Source organism: Podarcis bocagei, assembly GCF_964188305.1.
Source record: "Podarcis bocagei genome assembly, chromosome: 10".
Lineage (NCBI taxonomy): Eukaryota > Metazoa > Chordata > Lepidosauria > Squamata > Lacertidae > Podarcis > Podarcis bocagei.
The window spans coordinates 310,465-332,397 of record NC_138135.1 but is presented as its reverse complement, the minus strand read 5'-3'; the positions used below and the strand labels follow the sequence as shown (position 1 = coordinate 332,397).

Genomic DNA, 21,933 nt, shown 5'->3' with positions numbered 1-21,933 from the left:
TCCCCAGATGTTGTTGAACTACAACTCCCATCACCCCTAGCTAGCAAGGGATGATGGGAGTTGTAGTCCAACAACATCTGGGGACCCAGAGGTTGAGAATGACTGAAGGGTCTCCCCTCTACCCGCCCCACCCGCCTGCCCCCTTGAAGCAGCACCTCCATCCGTTGACCACCATCCATCCTGCAGACACTAACACAGGGCGTTCCTGCCTTCCCTGCTTCCAATTTAGGAGAGCTCAATGGGGCATCATCCACATCCTGGTGATCTCACCCAGCGGCCTCATGCAGATGCTGGAAAGCCTGGCAGAGAGGAGGGGCCCCCACGGCAGCCCACTTGTGGGTGCAAGGGGCAAGGTGAAGAGGGAACCCTTGTCTAGCAGCACTGGTGAGATTGTGTGCCCATTCTTCGCTTCTGTCCTTCAGCGCAGCCCATTCCCAGCATTTTCCAGCCCCCCGGTTCCCTATAAAAAGCTTTATTCAGAAGAGCAGTTTGCACCACCAACCCAAGAACAAATGAATTCAAAAACAAGAACAATTAATTGCACATTTATTCCAAAGCCTGTTAAAACGACTGAGTTTAATTCAACAAAGCGGGTGAACTGGATCCAGCGACGCCAGTGTTTCAAAGACTGGTGGTCCTTTGTTCCTCCAGCGCCCCGCCAGGGAATCTCACTGCCCCCCAAAGGGGGGCACCACCCCCCGCATTGGGAACCTCTGGCTTAGACAAGGGGGGTGTAAAAAGGCAATAAATAAAAATGGCCGAGGCAAAGCTCAGAAGCAAAGGATCCTGACAACCAACACTTATTCATTTACCGCCACTGCACAGCAGGCACATCCAGACACACGTGGGGGGAGAAGGGGTTTTGGGGGGCAGGGTGGAGGGGCTGCCACGTGCCCTCACGTCAGGGCCACCGTCCGCCTGGCGGGAGACATTTCTCCCTTCTCCGGCACAGGGGAGATGTGGGCGCAGCAACGGGCCGGAGACCATCCTTGGGCCAAGGAGAGGGTCCTGCAGGCAGAAGAGCTTCTGTGGGGAGGAAGGGCGGCCCCCTCCAAGAGCCCACGGGGCGCCCCACTCCAGGCCCAGCCTGCCAAGATGGGGGGCAGCTGCCTCCCCGCCGTCGGGTTCCTCTGGCCCAGGCGGCCTCTACTGGGGGCCCAGGACGGCCTGGAGGTCCTCAGGGAGCGACCCAACGATGGTGGCGATGTAGAGGCCCACCCGATGAAGAACCTCCTCCTTCACGGGGAGGCGGTGGCACTTGGCGCGCACCTGGCGGGGGAGGCAAGGCGCAAGAGTTAAGCAGCACAGAGATGGACTCTGGAACTCCCTGCCCCAGGAGGCGGCCGTGGCCACCAGCCTAGAGGGCTTCAAAAGAGGATTAGACCCATTCATGGAGCGGGAGGAGGAGGCGGCGGCTCTGGGTGGGGACGAGCCCTGAGAGCTCAGCTCTGGCCTCCACAGTCAGAGGAAGAAATGCTTCTGCACATGTCCAGAGTGTGGGGATCAGATGGGATTACTATGAGGAATTATAAAATATGCATCAGCTATGAATGCATGGCGTTGACTGTGTTCGATTCATTGACAATAATTTCTGATCAAATCCTACAAGCCTCTGCATTTCTGGCCATTTCCTCTGCTGCCCATTTCCCTACGCCTGACAGGCACGTATCAGCATTCTGAAACACAGGCCAGTTGCTTCATCAGGCATCCTCAGTACATAAAGATAGTAGGTAGTTTTTTTGATGTACCCTTCCTTGGTTTGGTTAATCTTAGGGCCTGGAAATAGTTTCACAGGAAGGTGATAAAAATCCCTATCTCCTTGCCATCCTTCCTCTGTATTTATTGCTTGTTTAGGACCTCCGGGGTTGCTGAATGCATTCTTCCTTTTTAGTTGTTTTATTTACCCTAGAAGTATGCATGCTTAAATTAGCTTTTGTAGTGTAACTTTGTCCCACGTGGGGTTTTTTTAAATGCTCAGAGGATATCTGATTGGGTCTTACAAACGCTGTGTAAATAGTTCTTTTGTGAATAAAACGACCTGGGCCAAGGGGTGGAGGCACAGATTATTACACACACCCCTCCCAGAGTCTTGCTGGTCAAGCCTCTGTGGGTATTCTATGAATCAGAGTCTAATCCTTCCTGTGCTTTGGGAACGCTACACTGCGCACCATTTACTGGCCACCTTGAGAGAAGCTGCTCCTCTCCCCCTTTCGCATCTGGGATGCTCACCTGCCTGCCTGTCCCCACAGACGGGGACCAACACATCGCCCAATGACCCAAGAGAGTCTCCTCCTCCTTCCGGATTCCGGTTATTGCCCACATGCAAAAGTTCAGCGGAGGGATCTGTAGGAGTTTAGCCCTGACTCTCGTCCGCTGAGATTTTCTTAGGGGATTCCCAAGGCTGAAACAGGCCTGGCCAGTCTGGAGGGGCCAGCCAGCCAGCCAGGCTCCGCTCTGCTCCCTCGAGGAGAGAGCCCCGATCCGAGCACCTTCCACCCATCGGGCGCAACTCGCTTGGGAGCATCCTGCTTACCAGCTTCTCCTGGAGCTTCAGGACCAGGTCCACCACCTCCACCTCAGACTTGTCCTTCACCCAGGACCGGATGTTCTGCGGGAAAAGAAGCCGACTCAGCTGGGAAGACGCTTCCTTGCTTCCTCCTCCCCAGAGCAGGGCTGGGCAATGGCAATGGCCCTGATCCTGGTGCCACTTTCTGGCGCACCTGCTAGGAATCTTGCAAAGCACGGGGGGGGGGGGCTGTCTGGGCAAACCTGAGTCCGACTCAGCTGGAAAGGAGCCCGCCCAAGGAGCCCGCCCAAGTGTGTCCTGCTTGGCTCTTTGCAAAATGCTGAGCAGGTGGTCTGACTCTGCAAAGCCCTCAAGCGGACTGCGAAGAAATACCGTATTCTTCATCATTTTTATCATGGGGGGGGGGCGGGGGAGATTGTCCAGAGTTGTTGAGCTTTTTCTAAAGGAGGAATAGCTGAAAATCGCTCACCCACATGACCTACGCGAAAACTTGCACGCATGGCTAAAGCCACCTATCGCCTGTCCCCTCGCTGACAGAGGCCGCCAATTGCCCACCAAATTGCTGCCGTGACAGCCAATCAACACCAGCCCTTGCCACAGCCAGCAGTAAGATGCCCAACAACCGCTGAAAATCTCCGGCTCACGGAAGCAACCTGTCCCACGCCCCCCCCCCTATGCACTATCCGTGTCTAAGACGACCCACAATTTTAAACATTATTTTTTTAATAAAAAAGCCTTGTCTTATCAACGGAAATGCCCAGCTCCTTTCCAGCCTTGCTGCTGCCTGAAGAGGGTGACGCAAGCCCAGCTCTGATCTCCCCCCAGGAAACCTGGCCAGGTAAAGCAGCAGTCGGGGGGACGGGACACCACTGCCGCTTGTCGGAGGCTGAATGGGCCTCACAAGACTTTGCAGGCGGCAGCAAAAGCAGCAAACCCGAGGGCTGAGATTGCCCAAAGTGTAGCAGCCCCAAGCGCAAGGGGGGCGTGTGGGCAGCAGCCGCCCCTTGATGCAGGAGCCTCCCTCCACTCCCCACCCCCCATTCTGCACGCACCGCCTCCGAGATGGCTTCCAAGTGCAGGGCCTCTAATTTGTGCATCATCTCCCGGTGCCTCTGGCGGTACCAGCCATCAAAGTTCGGGGATCGGAAGAAGCGCCTGGGACAAGGAATTGAAGATAATGTTCCATCGAACATTTGTTAAAAAACCTGAAGCATTTTTGTTAGGGATTGTAGGAAAAGACTTGCCAAGGAAGTTGAAAAATATCTTCATGTACGCGACAACGGCGGCAAGAGTCTTAATAGCACAACGAAGGAAGAGTGAGGAAACCCGGACTAAAGAACTATGGCAAGAGAAACTGGTGGACTATGCAGATTTGGCAAAATTGACACACAAATTACAGGACAAGGATATCTGTGACTTCAAAGACGAATGGGAACCTTTTACAAAGTATTTAAAGATGCAACAAAGTGAACTGGACTCCTTGGCAGGCTTTGAATAAACACTCACAAACTTTTTACTAATAATAACCAGTCAGATAAATTAAGGATCTATACAATTTTGTAACATGCAGAGAATAGCATCTATAGAGAAACCAGAGATTGGAACTGAGGGAAGCCAGGGGGTGGGGAGGGTGGGTTGTTTAATGGGGGGGGGGGAAATGGGGGGGATTAAGGATGATATGTTTTAAGATAATGTCAGAGCTGCTTGAAGATCCTAGCTCACAGAGGATCACGCTAGCCAGCGATCATTAAGTAAAAGTCTTTATTGAATTACAGTTTCCATTCTCACGCTGCTGCGCGCAAACTCTACGTCTAGTAGCTAGATCGGCGAAGCTCCGTCTGAGTCTCCGCCCCGTGTGCACCAACTTAATATCCTAGCCTTGCTCCACCTTTTCCGCCTGACTGTCCTCCTCTGGGTCCCTCTACCCCCCGGGGCTTCTTCCTTCCGGGATTCTTCTGACGCTGACCCGGACCCTCCTGCCTCCTTGCGCCGGGCTTTAGGACCTGGTTCCCTTTCGGGGCTGCTTACTGCGCCGCCTTCCTCTGCATTTGAACTTGGCGCGCGCGCCCAACCTTCCACTTTCCTCTTAACCGTTTCTTCGCTCCCCGATGGAGGTGTGGCCACTCCTGACTCATGCCCTCCCTCCTGTGGTGAGCTGCCAGCGCTTCCCCCCTGGCTCCCTTCCTCTTCCCTGCTTCCTGGCGGTGACGCTGGTCCCGATTTCCAGCTGCTCCCCCCTGAGTCCCCTCTGGCTCTATCTTCCTGGGGTGCCCCCCTTGACTCCCCCCTTGCCCTGGCCACTGGTGCTCCTTTCTGTGAATCCTCTGATTCACTGGAAAGACTAGGAGATCTCGGGTCGTCGTCATCACTCATCTTTTCTTCTGCCTCCTCCCCTTCGCTCTCTGTTTCCTCCCTTGCCCGTGCCTCTGCTCCTAAACCCCTGACATCCATCCCCCCCTCGAAGCCCCCCATTCCCCCCTCCCCTCCTTCCGGTGCTGGAGCTGGGGGCTGCTGTTGCAAAGGGACGAACGTCGGATATTGGTCGCTTCCCGTGGCGGGCCTCCATCTGAACTCTCCCGGGTCTTCCTCCCTGCTCTCGTCGACGACGGTCACCTCCGCTTCCATCTCTGTGCCGCCGTGCTCGAAACCAGGGTCGTCCCCGAAAATGTCCATGTCCGTCTCTCCCTCACTTCCTCCTGGCGGCGTTGCTCGTCCTGAGCATTCCAGCCACTTTCTGCGGAACTGCTCCTCTGGCCTATCGTCCCACCAATACGAGGGTTCTGAGGCGGATCCCGAGGGTGACCCCTCCGGGGAACGGACGTCTCGTGTCGGTTCCTCGTCCGAGTCGAACCCCCGGAACGTGCTGGCCGAAAGCGTGGGCGTGAAAAGCCAGTCGTCGAAAAAGTCTGCTGGCATAGGTCTATGTGGGAAGAGGGCATGAAACTCGTCTTTGAGCAGAGGTTCGTCTAAGGCGTAGCCCGGCACCCAGCTGTTCGCACTGGCCGGGGTGCCCTCCTTGGCGAGAAAGTATTCTACCCCCTCTTCCCCCCATCTGGAGTCCAAAATCTCCGTGACTTCGTTGATGCGCTCCTTCTGTGCCACTCCCGCGTGCCCTGTTCTGTCTCTGGCCGGACTCGGCGCCGTTCCGGGTTCCTGGAACCTGTGCGGTGCCTTGTAGGGAGTGAGCACCGATCTGTGGAATACCGGATGCATTCTGGAACCCTCCGGAAGTGCCAGTCTGAAAGCTACCGGGTTGACCTGCTCTTCGACTTGGTAGGGCCCCAGTTGCTTATGCCCTAGTTTCTTCTTGGCCAACGACCTGGCCGGCACTGCGTGGGCTGCTAACCAAACCCAGTCTCCCACGTGGAGCTCTTCTCCAACCCTTCTGTGCTTGTCTGCTTGTACCTTGTATGCGTGCTTGGCCAGCTCCAGGTGGCGCCTCAGCTGATCGTGGACTTCCTGCAGCTCCGACGCGAACGCATCTGCTGTCTGCGGCTCCCCCTCCCCCATTCTTTCCAGTCCCGGGAAGGTTCTGGGGTGCCTCCCGTTGTTGGCGAAGAACGGCGTGACCCCCGTGGACACGTGCTTCGTGTTGTTGTAGGCGAACTCGGCAAGCGGCAGGTAATCCACCCACGTCGCAGGCTGTTGATTTGCATAACATCTCAGGTACTGCTGCATGATGGCATTGACCCGCTCCGCTTGCCCGTTGGTCTGCGGGTGTCTCGCCGACGCCAGGTTGATCTTGACGTTCAGGAAGCCCATCAGCTTCTGCCAGAAATTCGAGATGAACTGCCGCCCCCGGTCGGACAGAATAGACCGTGGCAGACCGTGAACCTTGAACACGTGGTCTATGAACAGTTTGGCGGTTTGCTCCGCCGTGGCCACCTTAGCACACGGAATGAAATGCGCCATCTTGGAAAACAGGTCCACCACCACCAGCACTGCCGTCTTGCCCCTCGAGCTGGGCAGATCCGTGACAAAGTCCAGAGCCACCCTTTCCCAAGGTTCGACCGGAGTTTGCAGCGGTTCCAACAGTCCGGCCGGCGGTCTGTGCACTGGTTTGGCCCTCTGGCAGGTGTCACACCTCGCCACGTAGTCTGCGACCTCCCCTCTCATTCCAGGCCACCAGAAATCCCTGGCTACTAATTCCACCGTCTTCTCCTTGCCAAAGTGCCCGGCCGTGGGCGCGTCGTGCAGCTGCTGCAGCACCTTGGCTCGAAGTTCGTCTCCCGGCACGTAGATGGCCCCTTTACGGATGAGCAATCCATCTCTTAGCTGGAAACCGTCGGCCGCTGCCTTGCCCCTTTGCACCTCTGCCATCTTTGCTTGTGCGAAGGAGTCCCCCTGCAACGCTCGTCGCACCGCCTCTAGGTCCACGGTCGCCGCGGCGCACGCCCACACTGTCGGTGCGAAGATGTGCATGGCGGCCGCTGGTGTTGCGTCCTCCAGATACTGTGGCTTACGGGAGAGAGCGTCCGCCATGATGTTGGTGTCCCCCGGGACATACTCTATTCGGAAGTCGAAGTTCGCAAAGAACTCAGCCCAACGTATCTGCCTCTGGTTCAGGAACTGTGCCGTGCGCCAGTGCTCTAGATTCTTGTGGTCCGTGCAAACCTGCACCGTGTGCTTGGCGCCGATCAGAAAGTGCCTCCACGCCTTGAACGCTGCGTGAATGGCCAGCAACTCCCTGTCCCATATGGTGTAGTTCTGCTCGGACTTGCTGAGCTTCCTGGAGTAAAACGCTCCCGGTCGCCACACCCCCTGCGGGTCTTTCTGCAGCAGGACCGCCCCCACGGCTCTGTCCGAAGCGTCTGTCTCCACCCTCATCGGCTTGCTGGGGTTGACATGAAGCAGCTGCTCTTCCGACGCGAAGAGACGCTTGAGTGCCTGAAAGGACTGCTCCGCCTGCTCTGTCCAAATGAACTTCTTTTTCTTGGAGCTAAGCGTGTCAGTGATGGCCGCCGTCTGCATCGCGAAGCCCTTGATAAACTTGCGATAGAAGTTCGCAAAGCCGACAAACCGTTGGACCTCCTTCCGGTTGCGCGGGCTCTTCCAATCCAACACCGCTCGAACCTTGGCGCTGTCCATGGCGAGCCCCTTGTCAGACAGCTTGTAGCCCAGAAAATCCACCTCCGGCACGTCAAATTGGCACTTCTCCAGCTTGGCGTAGAGCCTATGTTGCTTTAGCCTGCTCAGCACTTCCTTGACGTGTTTGTCATGCTCCTGCTGCGACTCCGAAAAGATCAGGATGTCATCTAAGAAACAGACGCACGTCTTGTAGAGAAGTCCCGCCAACACGTGATGCATAAATGCTTGAAAAACGTGGGAGCCATTTTGCAATCCAAAAGGCATAACTCTATATTCGTAGGTCCCCAGTGGCGTGAACATGGCTGTCTTCCACTCATCACCCTCCCGCATGCGAATGAGGTTGTACGCCCCCCGCAGGTCCAACTTGGTGAACACTCTGCCCTTCCGTACCTTTGCGAGGAGGTCGTCAATTCGGGGCATGGGGAAGTCCGATGGCCTAGTCACACTGTTCAAAATCCTGTAATCCACTACGAGTCTCTTTTGGGGCGTGTCCCGCTTCTTAACAAAGAATACGGGACTGCCCCCCACTGCCTTGGACTCCCGGATGAAGCCGCGCTGCAAATTATGATCAATGAACTCCTTGAGTTCTTGCAGTTCGTCCTCTGACATGGAATACAGTCTCCCTTTAGGCAGCGCCGCCCCCGGCAGCAGGTCAATTTTGCAGTCATATGGTCTGTGAGGGGGTAGCCTGTCTGCCTCCTTCTCGCAGAAAACTTCCAAAAATTCAGCGTACTTGTGGGGAATCGCTTGCAGCGTGCCTAGCAGCAGCTGTGACTCCTCTTCCTCTCCTTCCTGCCTGGGCACGATGCAGTGTTCAGCACAAAAGGAAGAGCCGAAGGTCAGCTGCCTCTGGTACCAAGCCATCGTTGGGCTGTGCTTGTCCAGCCAACTCATGCCCAATACAACGGGCGTGTCAGATAGTTGAGTGACGTTGAAGCTGATGATTTCTCTGTGATTCCCAAGTCGCATCACCATTGGTGGCGTCTGCTTCACCACTTGCCCCCCGAGCAGCTCCCTGCCATCCACCGTGACAACCTGCAGGGGCAGTGTGGCCGGCAGCAACTGCACAGCGTGCCTGTCGACAAAGTCCTGCCCTATAAAGTCCGCATTGCTGCCTGAGTCAATGGTGATTGGCACGTCTATGGTGATTCCATTGGGCAGCTGGAGAGATGCTGTGAGCCTCACTACTGGTTTGGGCGGGAGGGGGTTCACGGGCTGTAAAATCTCTGGGGACTGCGTCACTAACACGTCTGGCTGGGCCCCAGTGCCTCTTCCTCCAGCCAGACTGCGTCGTTTCCCTGCTGTGGTCCTCCTTGCTGCGTTGCTGCAGTCACCATTGCTGAGGCTGCAGTGAGCTTGTGGGGCCTCTGGGGACACTCTTTTGCCATATGCCCTGGTTCCTCACAGACGTAACACTTCCTGTTCCCTCTAGGAGGCTTCGCTTTCACTGCTGCCGGTGCTAGGGCTCTGGTTGCTGACTGAGCCCTTGCACCTCCAACCTCCATAGGTTCGGCTCCTCCTCCTGGCGGAGGCGTGGATTGCGCCCGCGCTGCTTCTCTGGGAAGGAAGGAGGGGCCCCCGGCTGGTTCGCGCCCTCCACGCCCTTCGTCCTTGCTCCACGGACGTCCTTCCAGCCTCACCCCCACTGCCAGTGCCCTCTGAACGACCTCCTGGGTGGTTCGGGGTCTCTCCCCCCTCGCGATCTCATCTTTAATCGAGTTGTGCAGCCCCTCCCAAAAGAGGTCTCTTACAGGAGCCGAATCTCTGTCCCATTCCAGGGCACTGACCAAGGCGAAAAAGCGGGCATGATACTGCCTGAGGCTGGCCCTCCCTTGTCTCAGCCCATGCACCTCCTTCCGTGCAAGATCCACGTCAATACTTGATAAAAAGCACCCATCCATCGCTTTAATAAAGGCATCCGCATTCTGGAGCGCCGGATCCTTATCTCTCCATAAATTGCGTAGCCATGCTTTCGCATCCCCATGCAGATGGGACATGATGAACCCCACTCTCTCTTGTTCATCTCTAAAGTCTTTATGCAGCAGTTGCAGTGCGCACAGTACGTCGGCTCTAAAGTTGGGATACTGTTGCAGGTTCCCATCGAAGTGAGAGACCAGCCCGCCTGTCCGTCTCGCCAACCCAATTCCCTCCTGCCGGGGTGTCTGCTTTGTCAGCACGTCTAACCTGACCTGGAGATCCCTGCAGGCGGCAGCTGCCTCCTCCTCTCTCTTCCTGGATGCGAGAACCTCGGCGTTCAGTTGTGCCACTGCTTTTCTGAGGTCCTCTATCTGCTGCTCAGCCGTCATGTCGTCTGCCGTTCGTGAGCTCGCTAGTAGGCACCTGTTTCTCTCCCCTCCTCGAGGCTGTAGATGCCCACAATGGAGAGACGGAGCTTACTGTCAGAGCTGCTTGAAGATCCTAGCTCACAGAGGATCACGCTAGCCAGCGATCATTAAGTAAAAGTCTTTATTGAATTACAGTTTCCATTCTCACGCTGCTGCGCGCAAACTCTACGTCTAGTAGCTAGATCGGCGAAGCTCCGTCTGAGTCTCCGCCCCGTGTGCACCAACTTAATATCCTAGCCTTGCTCCACCTTTTCCGCCTGACTGTCCTCCTCTGGGTCCCTCTACCCCCCGGGGCTTCTTCCTTCCGGGATTCTTCTGACGCTGACCCGGACCCTCCTGCCTCCTTGCGCCGGGCTTTAGGACCTGTACTGTCAGAGCTGCTTGAAGATCCTAGCTCACAGAGGATCACGCTAGCCAGCGATCATTAAGTAAAAGTCTTTATTGAATTACAGTTTCCATTCTCACGCTGCTGCGCGCAAACTCTACGTCTAGTAGCTAGATCGGCGAAGCTCCGTCTGAGTCTCCGCCCCGTGTGCACCAACTTAATATCCTAGCCTTGCTCCACCTTTTCCGCCTGACTGTCCTCCTCTGGGTCCCTCTACCCCCCGGGGCTTCTTCCTTCCGGGATTCTTCTGACGCTGACCCGGACCCTCCTGCCTCCTTGCGCCGGGCTTTAGGACCTGGTTCCCTTTCGGGGCTGCTTACTGCGCCGCCTTCCTCTGCATTTGAACTTGGCGCGCGCGCCCAACCTTCCACTTTCCTCTTAACCGTTTCTTCGCTCCCCGATGGAGGTGTGGCCACTCCTGACTCATGCCCTCCCTCCTGTGGTGAGCTGCCAGCGCTTCCCCCCTGGCTCCCTTCCTCTTCCCTGCTTCCTGGCGGTGACGCTGGTCCCGATTTCCAGCTGCTCCCCCCTGAGTCCCCTCTGGCTCTATCTTCCTGGGGTGCCCCCCTTGACTCCCCCCTTGCCCTGGCCACTGGTGCTCCTTTCTGTGAATCCTCTGATTCACTGGAAAGACTAGGAGATCTCGGGTCGTCGTCATCACTCATCTTTTCTTCTGCCTCCTCCCCTTCGCTCTCTGTTTCCTCCCTTGCCCGTGCCTCTGCTCCTAAACCCCTGACAGATAATATGATTTGTTTAAATTCCTAATAAAAATATTTTAAAAAAGGAAGCAGCGCCTGTGGGGAGGGGGGGAGAAGGGGGCTGGGTGGGTGTTGCAAGGGGGCCACGGGGGACGGGACGGGGTTTCAGGCAGAGGCTCTGCCTAGTCTTTAAGCGACAGGAGGAGGCTGGGTCCTGCAAGGCCTGCTGGGACTTGGTTGGCTTCCAGTCCTCAGGGGCCAGAGAGTGAGGGATGGATGAGGCCCGTTTGCGATGGGCAGGATCTGGTGCCCGGCAGGGAGGCTGAGATCTGCGGCTGAGACACAGTGGAGGGAAGCAGCCCATGGGGGGGGGGTCTGCAAGGAGCCAAGCCAGGGGAGCCATGGGTGTCTCCCTAGCAATCAGGCCAATGACTGCAGCCTGAGCCGTGTCTGCCAAGCTGGTTTGGAGCTCAGGACCAAGGAGCACGGATGACAGCAAGAGGGAGCTCCATTTTCTGGGTGACGTGTGCCAAAACGGAGTAATGTAGAGAGAGCCAGCTCCTTCCCTCTCTCTCTCTCCCTCCTGAAAGGGGCCTGCACGCTCCAACCCTCGGCTGTCCTCTTCTGGCGCCCGACCAGGGCAGGGCTGGAGCTCTGGGACAGAGCATCTCCCTTGGGTGTAGAAGGTCCGAGGCTCCATCTCCAGGGGGTCCAGGCAGGGCTGGCAAGGACCTCCTGCCTGCCAATGAAGGCAGCAGCCGCTTCCCACCCCAAGACTGGCCCTCTTCCTCTAGGGCTGCCCCCAAGGGCTGTCGTGAGATGAGCGAGGGGAGCAACAATGTCCCTTTCCCTGCTTGCAGAAAGGGAGGTCCCCAGGGAATGGCCTCTCACCAGATTCAGCTAACCTACACTTTCTGGAAAAAAGCAGTCTTCTTTTTCGACTGTCTACTATTTCGAAATACGATTGGAGTGGGTTTGGAGGTTCCCCCATTGGACAAACTCCCTGATGTTGAAAATCTTGTTCCTGAGGGCTCCTGCCTGCTCTGCTCCTTGACACGCTAGCTTTCCACACACAGGGAAGAGCACTGGGGTTTGTATGTGATCAGCCACCTCCGTCCTGGTTTAGCCCTCCAAGGCCTACCTGTACAGGCCCACCCAGTCCCCCTTCAGCACGCAGGTGAGCTGAGGCCCGGCATGCTCCAGGGTCTTGAGGAAGTCCTCCTGCTGGAAAGGGCGGATCTGAGGGGGGTTCTGAGCACGTGAGAGAGAGAGAGAGAGAGAGAGAGAGAATGAACGAACCCACGGCAAACTGGGCACTCCCTCCTGGCATGCCTCAACCCCCTCCCACAGCCCAGCGACACCCCTTCCGGCCAGGGGGCTGCAGCCACAAAGACCACTGTGCTCCGCAGAGCATGCGCTCGGCCAGCTGCCCCACTTGCCCGCATGCGCCCTGCGTGACTGGCCCCTACAGCAGCCGGGCCAGCGGAGGCTGTGGGTGACCCAGCGGGCGATGACCCCCTGGCGCTGCCAAGAGGGCTGCCAAGAGGGCTCAGAACGTACCTTCCAGGGGGTGATGGCCCTCTGTAGTGGCATGAGGCTCGCCATGTAGTGCTCCTAGGGGAGGCCAGGAGGGGGGAGGGAGAAATCAGAGGACCCCCTTTCAGCTCTGCCCCTCCCCCCCGACAATCATGCAACTCCGGGTGGGGGGGGGGAATGGCCTGAAATAGGCAGCCTCCTCCCCAGGGAGAGAGACCAGGAGAGTGGCCCCCATGGCAGAACACCTGCTGGGCATGCAGAAGGCTCCCAGGCCCCACGCAGGGCGGGGAGAGAGAGCCCTGGCTACCAGTCGGGGTGGGGGGGGGGTGGGGAGGGGGACGCACCTCCATGGCCCATGTCAGTCAAAGGCTGCCTTCCCCCTGTGCTCTCTTCCTCCTCATCTCCCTGGGAAGGCCAAGGCTGGAGGGAGGGGGCTACTCACCAGGGGGATAATGAAACTCTGCGTGAGCTCCAGGAGGTGGCGGCGCAGCAGGGCGCTCTGGGCGTCGGAGGGCTGCTTCTTGTGGATGCCCTGCGAGGCGGGAGGGAGGGTCATGGCGCTTGTGGGGCCCCCAGCCTCTCCCTGCCCCTCTCCCGGAAGGCTCCGCCCCCCAAGGGGGAACTGGGCTCCAAGCCACCAGCCCCTCCCCCCCCGCTCACCTTCAAGAGCTGCTTGATGAGGGTCTTGTCCTTGTGCAAGAAGGTCTTGTAGGAGGTGTAAAGTCCTGCAGCCAGAGACCCCCACAAGGAAGTGAGGCCAGGAGGGGGGGTCCTTCGCAGGGAATGCCATGGAGCCCCCTGTGTTTCACAGGTGAGCGAGAGGCACCTGATGCACCCCCCCCCCGTAGGTCCTGGAGGAGCCCCTGCCAGCTTCTCTGCTCTGCTGTCTTATCCAGGAGCGGCTTTCGAACACGGCACCAGCAGCGGAGCTACTGAGGGGCTCCTAAAGGCCCCCTGAGGCCCCCCCTTGCAGCCCCCGGGGCCACAGCCAGAGCCTTGCTCCTTACCCGGCTTGGCGTCCAAGCTCTTCAGCTTGGCCAGCTTCTTCACCTTGACCTGCTTGGGCAAATCCCCTGAGGAAGAACACAAGGATGGAAGGCTGAAGAAATCCCAACTAAAGAATCACGGCAAGAAAAATGGAGGGACTCTGCAGAGCTGGCCAAACTGACACGCAAGCCATGGGACAAGGAGAACTGTGACTTTAGAGATGAATGGGAACCTTTTACAAAGTATTTGAAGACGCAACAAAGCGAACTGGACTCCTTGGCAGGTTTGGAATAAATACTATAAAAACAATTATTGACAATAATCAGCTAAACAATTTAAGGATCTATACAACTTTGTAACATGCAGAGAACAGAATTCACAAAGAGATCAAAGACTGGAACTGAGGGAAGTCGGTGGGGTGGGTGAGTTTTTTGGGGGGTGGGAGGATAATGAGGAAAAAAATAAGGATGACATGTTTTTGGATAGTATGTTTTGTTTAAATCTTTAATAAAAAGGAAAAACACAAGGCCCAAGGGTGGGGGGTCTGCAAACCGACAGGTCCCTGAGCCTGGCTGGCCTTCCGGGCCTGGGCTCCTGTGCCCCTGCCTGAGCCCTGGACTGCTCCCCCCTCCGACTCCCCCCCCCCCCAGAGCCCCTCCGTACCGGCCATCTTGAGGTCCCCCAGGCGCAGGATGTGAGGCCAGTGCTGCAGAGTCTTGATGAAGAAGGGATTAGTGACGCCCAGGACAACACTTGGCCTGGGGGGGGGGAGAAGGGGGAGGTCAGTCCTCAGCTAGGAACCCCAGGTGTCCCCCCCAGCATCTCCCCCCCCCCGAGGACACTCACGGGGCCTGCGTCCGCGTCGTGTACTCCTTGAACTCGCTGTCGTGGATGGTGAAGTAGGGGCGGAAGTCGCAGCAGAACTTCAGGGGGGCCAGGCAGCTGGTGGAGAGGGAGGGGGCAGCCCCTGTCAGGAGGCTCCCACAGGCACCCCCAAACTGGCCAGGGGGTCAGATAGGTGCTTGCCCTGATAGGGAGTCCCCTTCGGCCTCCACCCCCCTTCGGCAAGGGGCTCTGAAGGTCTTTTAACCAGGGGCAACTCTGGAGATTCCCCCCCCCCGCCCCAACAGGCAAACTGGGCCCAGACGCCCAGCGGGCCCCCTCCCCACCTGGTGAGGGCGAGGACCATCTCTGAGGAGGCGGCAGGCGAAGGCGCCATGACCACGAGGGGCTCCCCCAGGAGGAGCAGCTCCCACAGGGCCTGAAGGTGGATCAGGACCGGCTGGAAGCACCTGCGGAGAGAGCGGGAGGGGGCAGGTGGGGCCGGGCCAAGGCAGGCTCGCCGTGGGGCAGGGGTACCCTCGCCCCTATCGCCAGGCCCCCTGCCAGAGACAAGAGCTGCTTTGTCCCCATGAGCCTCTGGGGCTCCCCCACCAGATTCCCCAAGAGGGATGAAAGGAGCCCCCCAGGGTGAGGAAAAACTCCTGAGAACCCCAGAAGAACAGGCTGGATTAGGCCCAAGCAAACCCCAGCGCCCTCTTCTCACAGGGGCCAACCAGAGGGGGAAACCCACACGCAGGATCGGAACTCAGGAGCAGGTCTCCCTGCCTGAGGTTTCCATGGCTGCCGCCCCCTGAGCAGGCTGGGAGCCACCCATTGCCCTCCTCTCTTCCATGAATTTGTCCCCCCCCCTTCAAAGCCATCCAAGCTGCCTTTCCTTGAAGCAAAATCCCCTCCCCGGGGAGGCTCCTGGCCAGGCACCCCCAAACTCCGCCCTCCAGCTGTTTTGGGACTACAACTCCCATCATCCCTAGGTACCAGGACCAGGGGTCAGGGATGATGGGAATATCTGGAGGGCCGAGTTTGGGGGTGCCTGCTCTGGGCCAAGGGGTAGGCAGGCTCCCCTGAGAGCCCCCCCTTTGCCCCACCAGATACTACTCAGGAACCCCCCCTCCTCTCCCTTGTGCCCTCTCCAGCTCCCCAGACGTGCCCCTTCTAGGAGGGGGCAGAAAAAGAGAGTGCTCTCACCTGAAGAGGTCCAGTTCGTGGATGCTGGGGAGGACTAGGGGGGCTGGCAAGAGGTTCTGAAGGGGGGGAGGGAGAGGAAGGGAGTCAGTGAATGACCCAAATGGAGCTTTAAGTCTCAGTCAAATCCCAAGGGAGACACGGATGGCATCAGAACCCCCCCCCCCGCAATGTGGCTCACCCAGAGGGAAGCGCATGAGGGGTCATAATAACAATAACTTTATTCTTTATACCCCGCCCATCTGGCTGGGTTTCCCCGCCCCTCTGGGCGGCTCCCAACAGAAAACTAAAAGCAGAATAAAACTTAAAAACTTCCCTAAATAGAGCTGCCTTCAGGTGTCTTCCTAAAGTCAGATAGAGCGGCATTTAGAGGTCCTTGGAGGGATGCAATCTGGCAACTCCAGGCAGAGACCAGGGGAGAGCAGCTCAGGACCCAGTTACATGCAGAAACAAGCCCCTGCCCTGGTGGAGGCAGCCGCAGGCCGAACCACAAGGGCCATCTCTGCCCTGCTGAGCTGAAGAACGGCATCTTGCCACCCAGCCGTTCTTCTCACGCGTCACATCTAGTCCCCGCCCCCCTGCAATGCAAGAATTGTTGCTAAAGCACCTCTGGCAGGTGGCCCCCCAACCTCTGCTTAGAAACCTCCAAGGAAGGAGAGTCCACAGCTTCCCAAGGGAGACTGTCAAACACAGGGAAAAGCGCAGGCCATGGCAGGATCCACCCCCACCCACCCGGCCGCCTCCAAGTCCCAGCAGCTCTCACCTCCTGATTCTGGGGCTTGGCGGGGCTGGAGCCAGGCTTGTCCAAGCGAGAGGGAATCCTCACCTGCACCATGAAAAGGGACAGGCAGAGTGAGCGCCCCTCCCCCAGAGCCCCCTCCCCTGCCCTCTATGGCCTAGGACCCTCGTACCTACAGGACCCCCTCTCCTGGTATGTCCCATGGAGGACCTTATGGTCTTCAAACAAAAACATCTTGGAGGTCCCGGGCTACAGGGAGGTTAGACTGGCCTCAACCAGAGCCAGGGCTTTTTCGGCGGTGGCCCTGATCTGGTGGAACGCTCTGTCACAAGAGACCAGGGCCCTGCAGGACTTGACATATTTCCACAGGGCCTGCAAGACGGAGCTGTTCCACCAGGCCTTTGGCCAAGGCACAGCCTGACCCCCTCCTTCTGTAATCCTCATAGAACTCCAGCCCAATGGTTGCCATTAATTTGATTTTGAATTGATTTTAGAATGAATTGTTTTTAGAATGCTGTGTTACTTTTATTGTTGTTAGCCGCTCTGAGCCCGGCTTCGGCTGGGGAGGGCGGGATATAAATAAAAATTTATCATCATTATTATTACCTGAATGACAACGCCCATCACTGGGAGATTGAGGGTCTGGCCAGGCACAGGAGGCGGCCACTGGTCAATCTCGCTGCACACTGGAAGAGGCAAGGCTGGTTCAGGAGGCAGCCCTGGACTCCCCCAGCCCAAATGCGGTGGCCCCCGCCTCCCTCCATCGTCTCAGCTGATTTGCCCCCTATCATGGGGGAGGAGGAGAAAGGCCAACACGGCGGCAGCCATCTCTCCCCACGTACCTGGGAGATGAGAGGCTGAGGAGCGGGCACTGGGGCGCCTTGGAGCGAAAACAGAAGGGCTTCCTCTTGGGGTGGGGTGAGCAGCAGGCCACCCCGCGAAACTGGCTGGCAGGAGATTCAGGACAGGCAAAAGGGCCACCTCTGCAAGGGTTCCCGGCAGCCTTGGCCCACCTGGCGCCCTCCAGGCCTTTTGGACCATGACTCCAATCAGCTGGCACAGCGCAGCTGGCCCTATTGCTTCCCATCCCCTGGGCCGGCTGGGAGGGCGCCAGGTTGGGAAATGGTGTTGCCTGCCATCGTCAGGCCCGGCCCCAGGGGTGACCAGTCCCTCCTCACCTGCTTCCAGGCACGGGTCCAGCTTGTCAAAGTACTCTGGGGCTATGAGCTGCAGCAAGGCCTGGAAGAGGTTGACGTAGGGGAGGCGAGACACCAGGACAAGAGACTGGAGAAGAGAGAGACGGGTGGATGGTTGCATTTCCATGCCACTTAATAGAGTAAAAACACCTCTGAGCAGCATACAGAAAACTGAAGCAACAGCAGACAACTTACGCAAAATATTACAAGAACATCGTTAAGTATAAAACTGTTACGATAATACAACATTCCTGACATCTATACATTGATAACAAGTCCTGGTCCCCCCTCTCAGCCTCTGGGGTCTCACCCAGCCAGGGTCCAAACAAGCTCTTCGCTCACCCGCAGAGAGAAGAGTTCTCAGAAACAGCAGACATCTCCCTCGTTTCTCCCTCTAAAGTCGCTTTTTATGGGCAGCCCAAGGGGGTGGCGCTTCCTCAGGCTGCCCACAGCTGTGCCCGATTCAGCTGCCCTCTCCACACCCAGCTCCTACGCTGACTGGCAGCCATGACTCTCGGAAAGATGCAGGAAGGGCTGCAAGATCCTGCCCATCTCCTCCTCTTCCTTTTCCATCTTGTCTCGCTCCCCACAGCCACCCTCTTGGGCTCTGCCCATCGTTTCAGGGTCAAATCTGCTTGGTTCTCTTTTTGCCCAGCACCCTAATTCCAAAGATGCCAGGGTCCAAACAAGCAGTCCCCCCCCCCAGCTTTTGAGGCCCCTAGCGTAGCTGCCCTTCCTTGGGCCCCCTCCAGCTCCTCCCCGCCCTTCTGCCAGAGCCTCACTGGCAAGGAGCAACTCCAGCTTTGTGCAAAGGAAACGGCTCCTCGGGTCAGAGTCCCCTGAGCAGCAGCCAGGCTTGGCTCACCTTCTGGAAGTAGCCTCTCTTCACAGAGCTGTCCTTGACTTGCCGGAAGAACACGTAGCCAAAGTAGTGTGCAGGGTCTCTCTGGGTTGGGGAAGCAGAAGTGTCTGTGAACAACCCCCCACAATCACTTTCAGCCCCACACCTGGCCTGCAGGGACGTCCCCAAGGCTACAACCCTCAGGAGCAGGGGTAGGAAACCTAAGACCTGGGGGCAGGATGCGGCCCAATCGCCTTCTCAGTCCAGGAATCAGCGTGTTTTTACATGAGTAGAATGTGTCCTTTTATTTAAAATGCATCTCTGGGTTATTTGTGGGGCATAGGAATTCATTCATTCCCCCCCAAATATAGTCCGGCCCCCAACAAGGTCTAAGGGACAGTGGACCGGCCCACGGCTGAAAAAAGTTGCTGACCCCTGCTCTAGAGACTGCTTTCCATTCAGCAGGAACTTGCCACCCTCACATCAATCAGCCTGGCTCATGCCATCACCTAAGCCTGTACCCACCATTATGGCACAGATGAGCTGCCAGCGGTCCCCCCCTGCCCCGAGTCCTCCAGGAGGGGCACAGGGTGCACGAATCCAGACACAGCTTGGCTTGCGCATCACCCATGGAGGGAAAGGCTCTCCCCTCAGAGAAGGAAACCCTGCCTGCGCTGGGGATTGAGCCAGGAAAGGAGAGCCCCCGGGGGTCTTTCTCCCCAGCCTGATGCTGATCCTGGGTCTTGCGGGGCACTCACTCTCCCAAGGACCAGCTGACACCCCACCAGTAATTGCTCCATTTCTGCCTCTCCAGAGAACACTGGCCTGAGAAAGCCAAGTTCATCCCCAGAGATGTTGTTCAGAATAGATGCATTTCAAATTTAACATTTTTTAAAAGTTGTTTAAAGTTAATTTTTCGTACTAAACAACAAGTAATAACGATAATACTTTCCATCTCAGAAATGCTAAAAATCTACGTGTCCTGGAGAAAAAACCCAGACGAAAGCCAAGCATCTCAACCCTTTTGCTTTTAACCCTGAAAATATCACAACTGACCTGTAATGATACAGCAGCTTCCCTGTTATATTCAAAGTCATCCCCATACAATGCATTTCGCTGCCCCCCAGACTGACGGAAGCGGAAGCTGAACTGGGTGTCTCCGAGGCTGCCTGGGATGGACAGAGACAGGGCAGGAGAAAGAGAGCAGCTGAGACCATGGATTCAAGAGGATTCTGCCCTCCTCAAAAATCAACATGCCTGCAGCCATCGTCCAGGGTGACTGCAGACCCCCACGCAAGCTGGAAAAGGACACTGGCATGAATGTCCAGAGGCAGAGCACTCCCTTGCCCCACCTGAGAGTTGGGTTGCTGTGGGCAGTACCCAGGTTGGATATACGGCACTAATACTGATTGGGGACAGGACCTCTACCCTTTACACCAGTGTTTGCAACTCCTTTCCTAACAATTCTGAAGTGACTGCAGAGACACAGATTGAATGCTACCAGTTAAGACTCTGCCTTTTCCAGGAATCCCTAGAACTTGTTACAGATAGGTAGCCGTGTTGGTCTGCCATAGTCAAAATAAAATAATAATAATAATAATAATAATAATAAATAAAAAAATTCCTTCCAGTAGCACCTTAAAGACCAACTAAGTTAGTTCTTGGTATGAGCTTTCGTGTGCATGCACACTTCTTCAGATACACACTTCTTCAGATAGTGTATCTGAAGAAGTGTGCATGCACACGAAAGCTCATACCAAGAACTAACTTAGTTGGTCTTTAAGGTGCTACTGGAAGGAATTTTTTTATTTTCCCTAGAACTTGACGTTGTTGTAAAAACACAATACAAGTAGCAAAGCAGATCAAATCAGCCGGTGGTTCAATGACTGTAATGCCTCCCTACATGACTCTGTCCTGACCCTGTGCCAAACCCACTTACCTGAGTAAGAGTCGGGGAAGGATAGGTAGCAGATGCTTGTTTTCTGGAACACAGGAAGCGAAGAGGGTGTGAAGAGCAGCTCCCCCCCCACTCCCTACCCCATAGGCTTTGGGGCCAGGGCAGCAGCAGTGGGGCCGGGGCCCTCTCACCTCTTTTTCCGTCAAGGTGTAGTCAGGGGGATACACCAGCTGCAAAAAAAGGAGAAACTCTCAGTGGTTGGAGCCGGCAGGTGGCAGAGCCCAGCCCCTCCCAGCAAGAGCTGCCTCAGTTTCTTGCAGCATTTGGAGGGGTGCTGGAGGCCTCTGGCTTGTGCCACAGAAACACTTGAGGCTCCAGAGGTTCATGTCTGCACCTGCTCTGAGCTCCAGGGCCCCTGGAGGCAGCCTGGGCGGGGCTGGGGGAGATGTCAAAAGGAGCCTCTTCCCTCAGGGTGCCCCACCCACCAGAAGAAGGGGGCAAAGGAGGCACACGGCTCGGCGTCGCCACAAACTAGGTGAGCCAAGAAGCAACGGGGCCTCAGCTCAGCTACTTGGTGGAGCTGTCCATGGAGGTGCAGGTCAGTTCTGTGTCCAGGCCAGCTGTCTACCTGTCTGCAGACTGTCTGGCCAGAGTGGTGCATGCTCTGGTTCTCTCTCGCTTGGACTGCTGCAATGTGCTCTACGTGGGGCTACCTTTGAAAGTGATCAGGAAACTGCAATTAATCCAGAATGTGGCAGCCAGACTGGGGACTGGGAGCAGCCGCTGAGACCACATAACACCGGTCCTGAAAGACCTACATTGGCTCCCAGGACATTTCCAAGTGCCATTCAAGTGTTGGTGCTGACCTTGAAAGCTCCAAATGGCCTTGGCCCAGTATACCTGAAGGAGCATCTCCACCCCCATCATTCAGTCTGTACACAGAGGTCTTCCTCCTGAGAAGTGAAGTTACAGGGAGCCAGGCAGAGGGCCTTCTCGGTGGTGGCGCCTGCCTTGTGGAACCCCCCCCCCCAGATGTCAAAGAGATAAACAACTATCTGACGTTTAGAAGACATCTGAAGGCAGCCCTCTACACGGAAGCTTTTTAATGACTGATGCTTTAATGTATTTTTAACCTTTTGTTGGAAGCTGCCCAGAGTGGCTGGGGAAACCCAGCCAGACGGGGGGCGAATAAATCATTTTATTTGTATTATGTTCCCTCCCTGGGTGCCCCATCCAACAGAAGAAGTGGGCAAAGGGGGCACACGGCTCAGCCCCCAACCAAGAAGCGACGGGCTACTTAGTGGCCCCGAAGGAACCGGCGGAGAATCTGCTCCGCTTCCCGCGGGAACAGAAGGCGCCTCCCCGGCCTCCTTCGCGCCTGATCTGCGGAACCCCCTGCGCTCCTGGGGGCGCCTGACCCACCTCCACGGCCTGGCCCAGCTCCAGGTCGAAGGTGACGGCGCACACGCACTCCAGCCAGGCCGACAGGCGCCCCCAGGGCAGCGCCGAGGGACTCCCGGCGCCCGGAGAGGAGAGGCGGCGGCGGCGGCAGCGCAGCGCCTCCAGCCCGCCCGGAGCCTCCATGGCGGCGGCGCCGGAAGCGGGCCCGGCGAGGAGGCCCCGCCCCTTCCGCCACCGAGCGCGGCGGGCCCAGAGAGGCGCCCCGAGC

The 21,933-nt window shown here is 57.1% G+C and overlaps 1 protein-coding gene across 3 annotated transcripts; it reads right to left on the bottom strand.

The window, feature by feature from the left end:
- Positions 1-529: 529 nt before the first annotated feature.
- DENND6B (DENN domain containing 6B) lies at positions 530-21,864 on the bottom strand. Of its 3 annotated transcripts, XM_081210168.1 has the most exons (20): positions 21,687-21,864; positions 20,456-20,494; positions 20,307-20,349; positions 19,424-19,536; positions 18,392-18,472; positions 17,509-17,614; positions 16,937-17,016; positions 16,355-16,417; positions 15,595-15,650; positions 14,736-14,858; positions 14,413-14,508; positions 14,230-14,324; positions 13,587-13,652; positions 13,240-13,304; positions 13,022-13,111; positions 12,604-12,657; positions 12,185-12,294; positions 3,580-3,682; positions 2,534-2,608; positions 530-1,269 (listed from the first exon to the last, which is right to left on the bottom strand). In XM_081210168.1, the coding sequence occupies exons 1-20, from the start codon at positions 21,846-21,848 to the stop codon at positions 1,147-1,149; spliced, it is 1,743 nt and encodes a 580-aa protein (XP_081066294.1). In that variant the 5' UTR covers positions 21,849-21,864; the 3' UTR covers positions 530-1,146. The 3 variants fall into 3 exon arrangements, with proteins under 3 accessions (XP_081066294.1, XP_081066295.1, XP_081066296.1); XM_081210169.1 differs by lacking the exon at positions 12,604-12,657; XM_081210170.1 differs by lacking the exon at positions 14,736-14,858.
- Positions 21,865-21,933: the final 69 nt, after the last annotated feature.

Bases quoted from the DNA above. Each gene is read 5' to 3' on its own strand.
- DENND6B (XM_081210168.1), bottom strand. From the start codon at position 21,848: ATGGAGGCTCCGGGCGGGCTGGAGGCGCTGCGCTGCCGCCGCCGCCGC. The intron at 13,305-13,586 runs GTAAGGAGCAAG...CTCTGGCTGCAG, and splicing joins GAGCTTGGACGCCAAGCCGG to GACTTTACACCTCCTACAAG. The intron at 2,609-3,579 runs GTGCGTGCAGAA...CTTTTCCCGCAG, and splicing joins TGGAAGCCATCTCGGAGGCG to AACATCCGGTCCTGGGTGAA.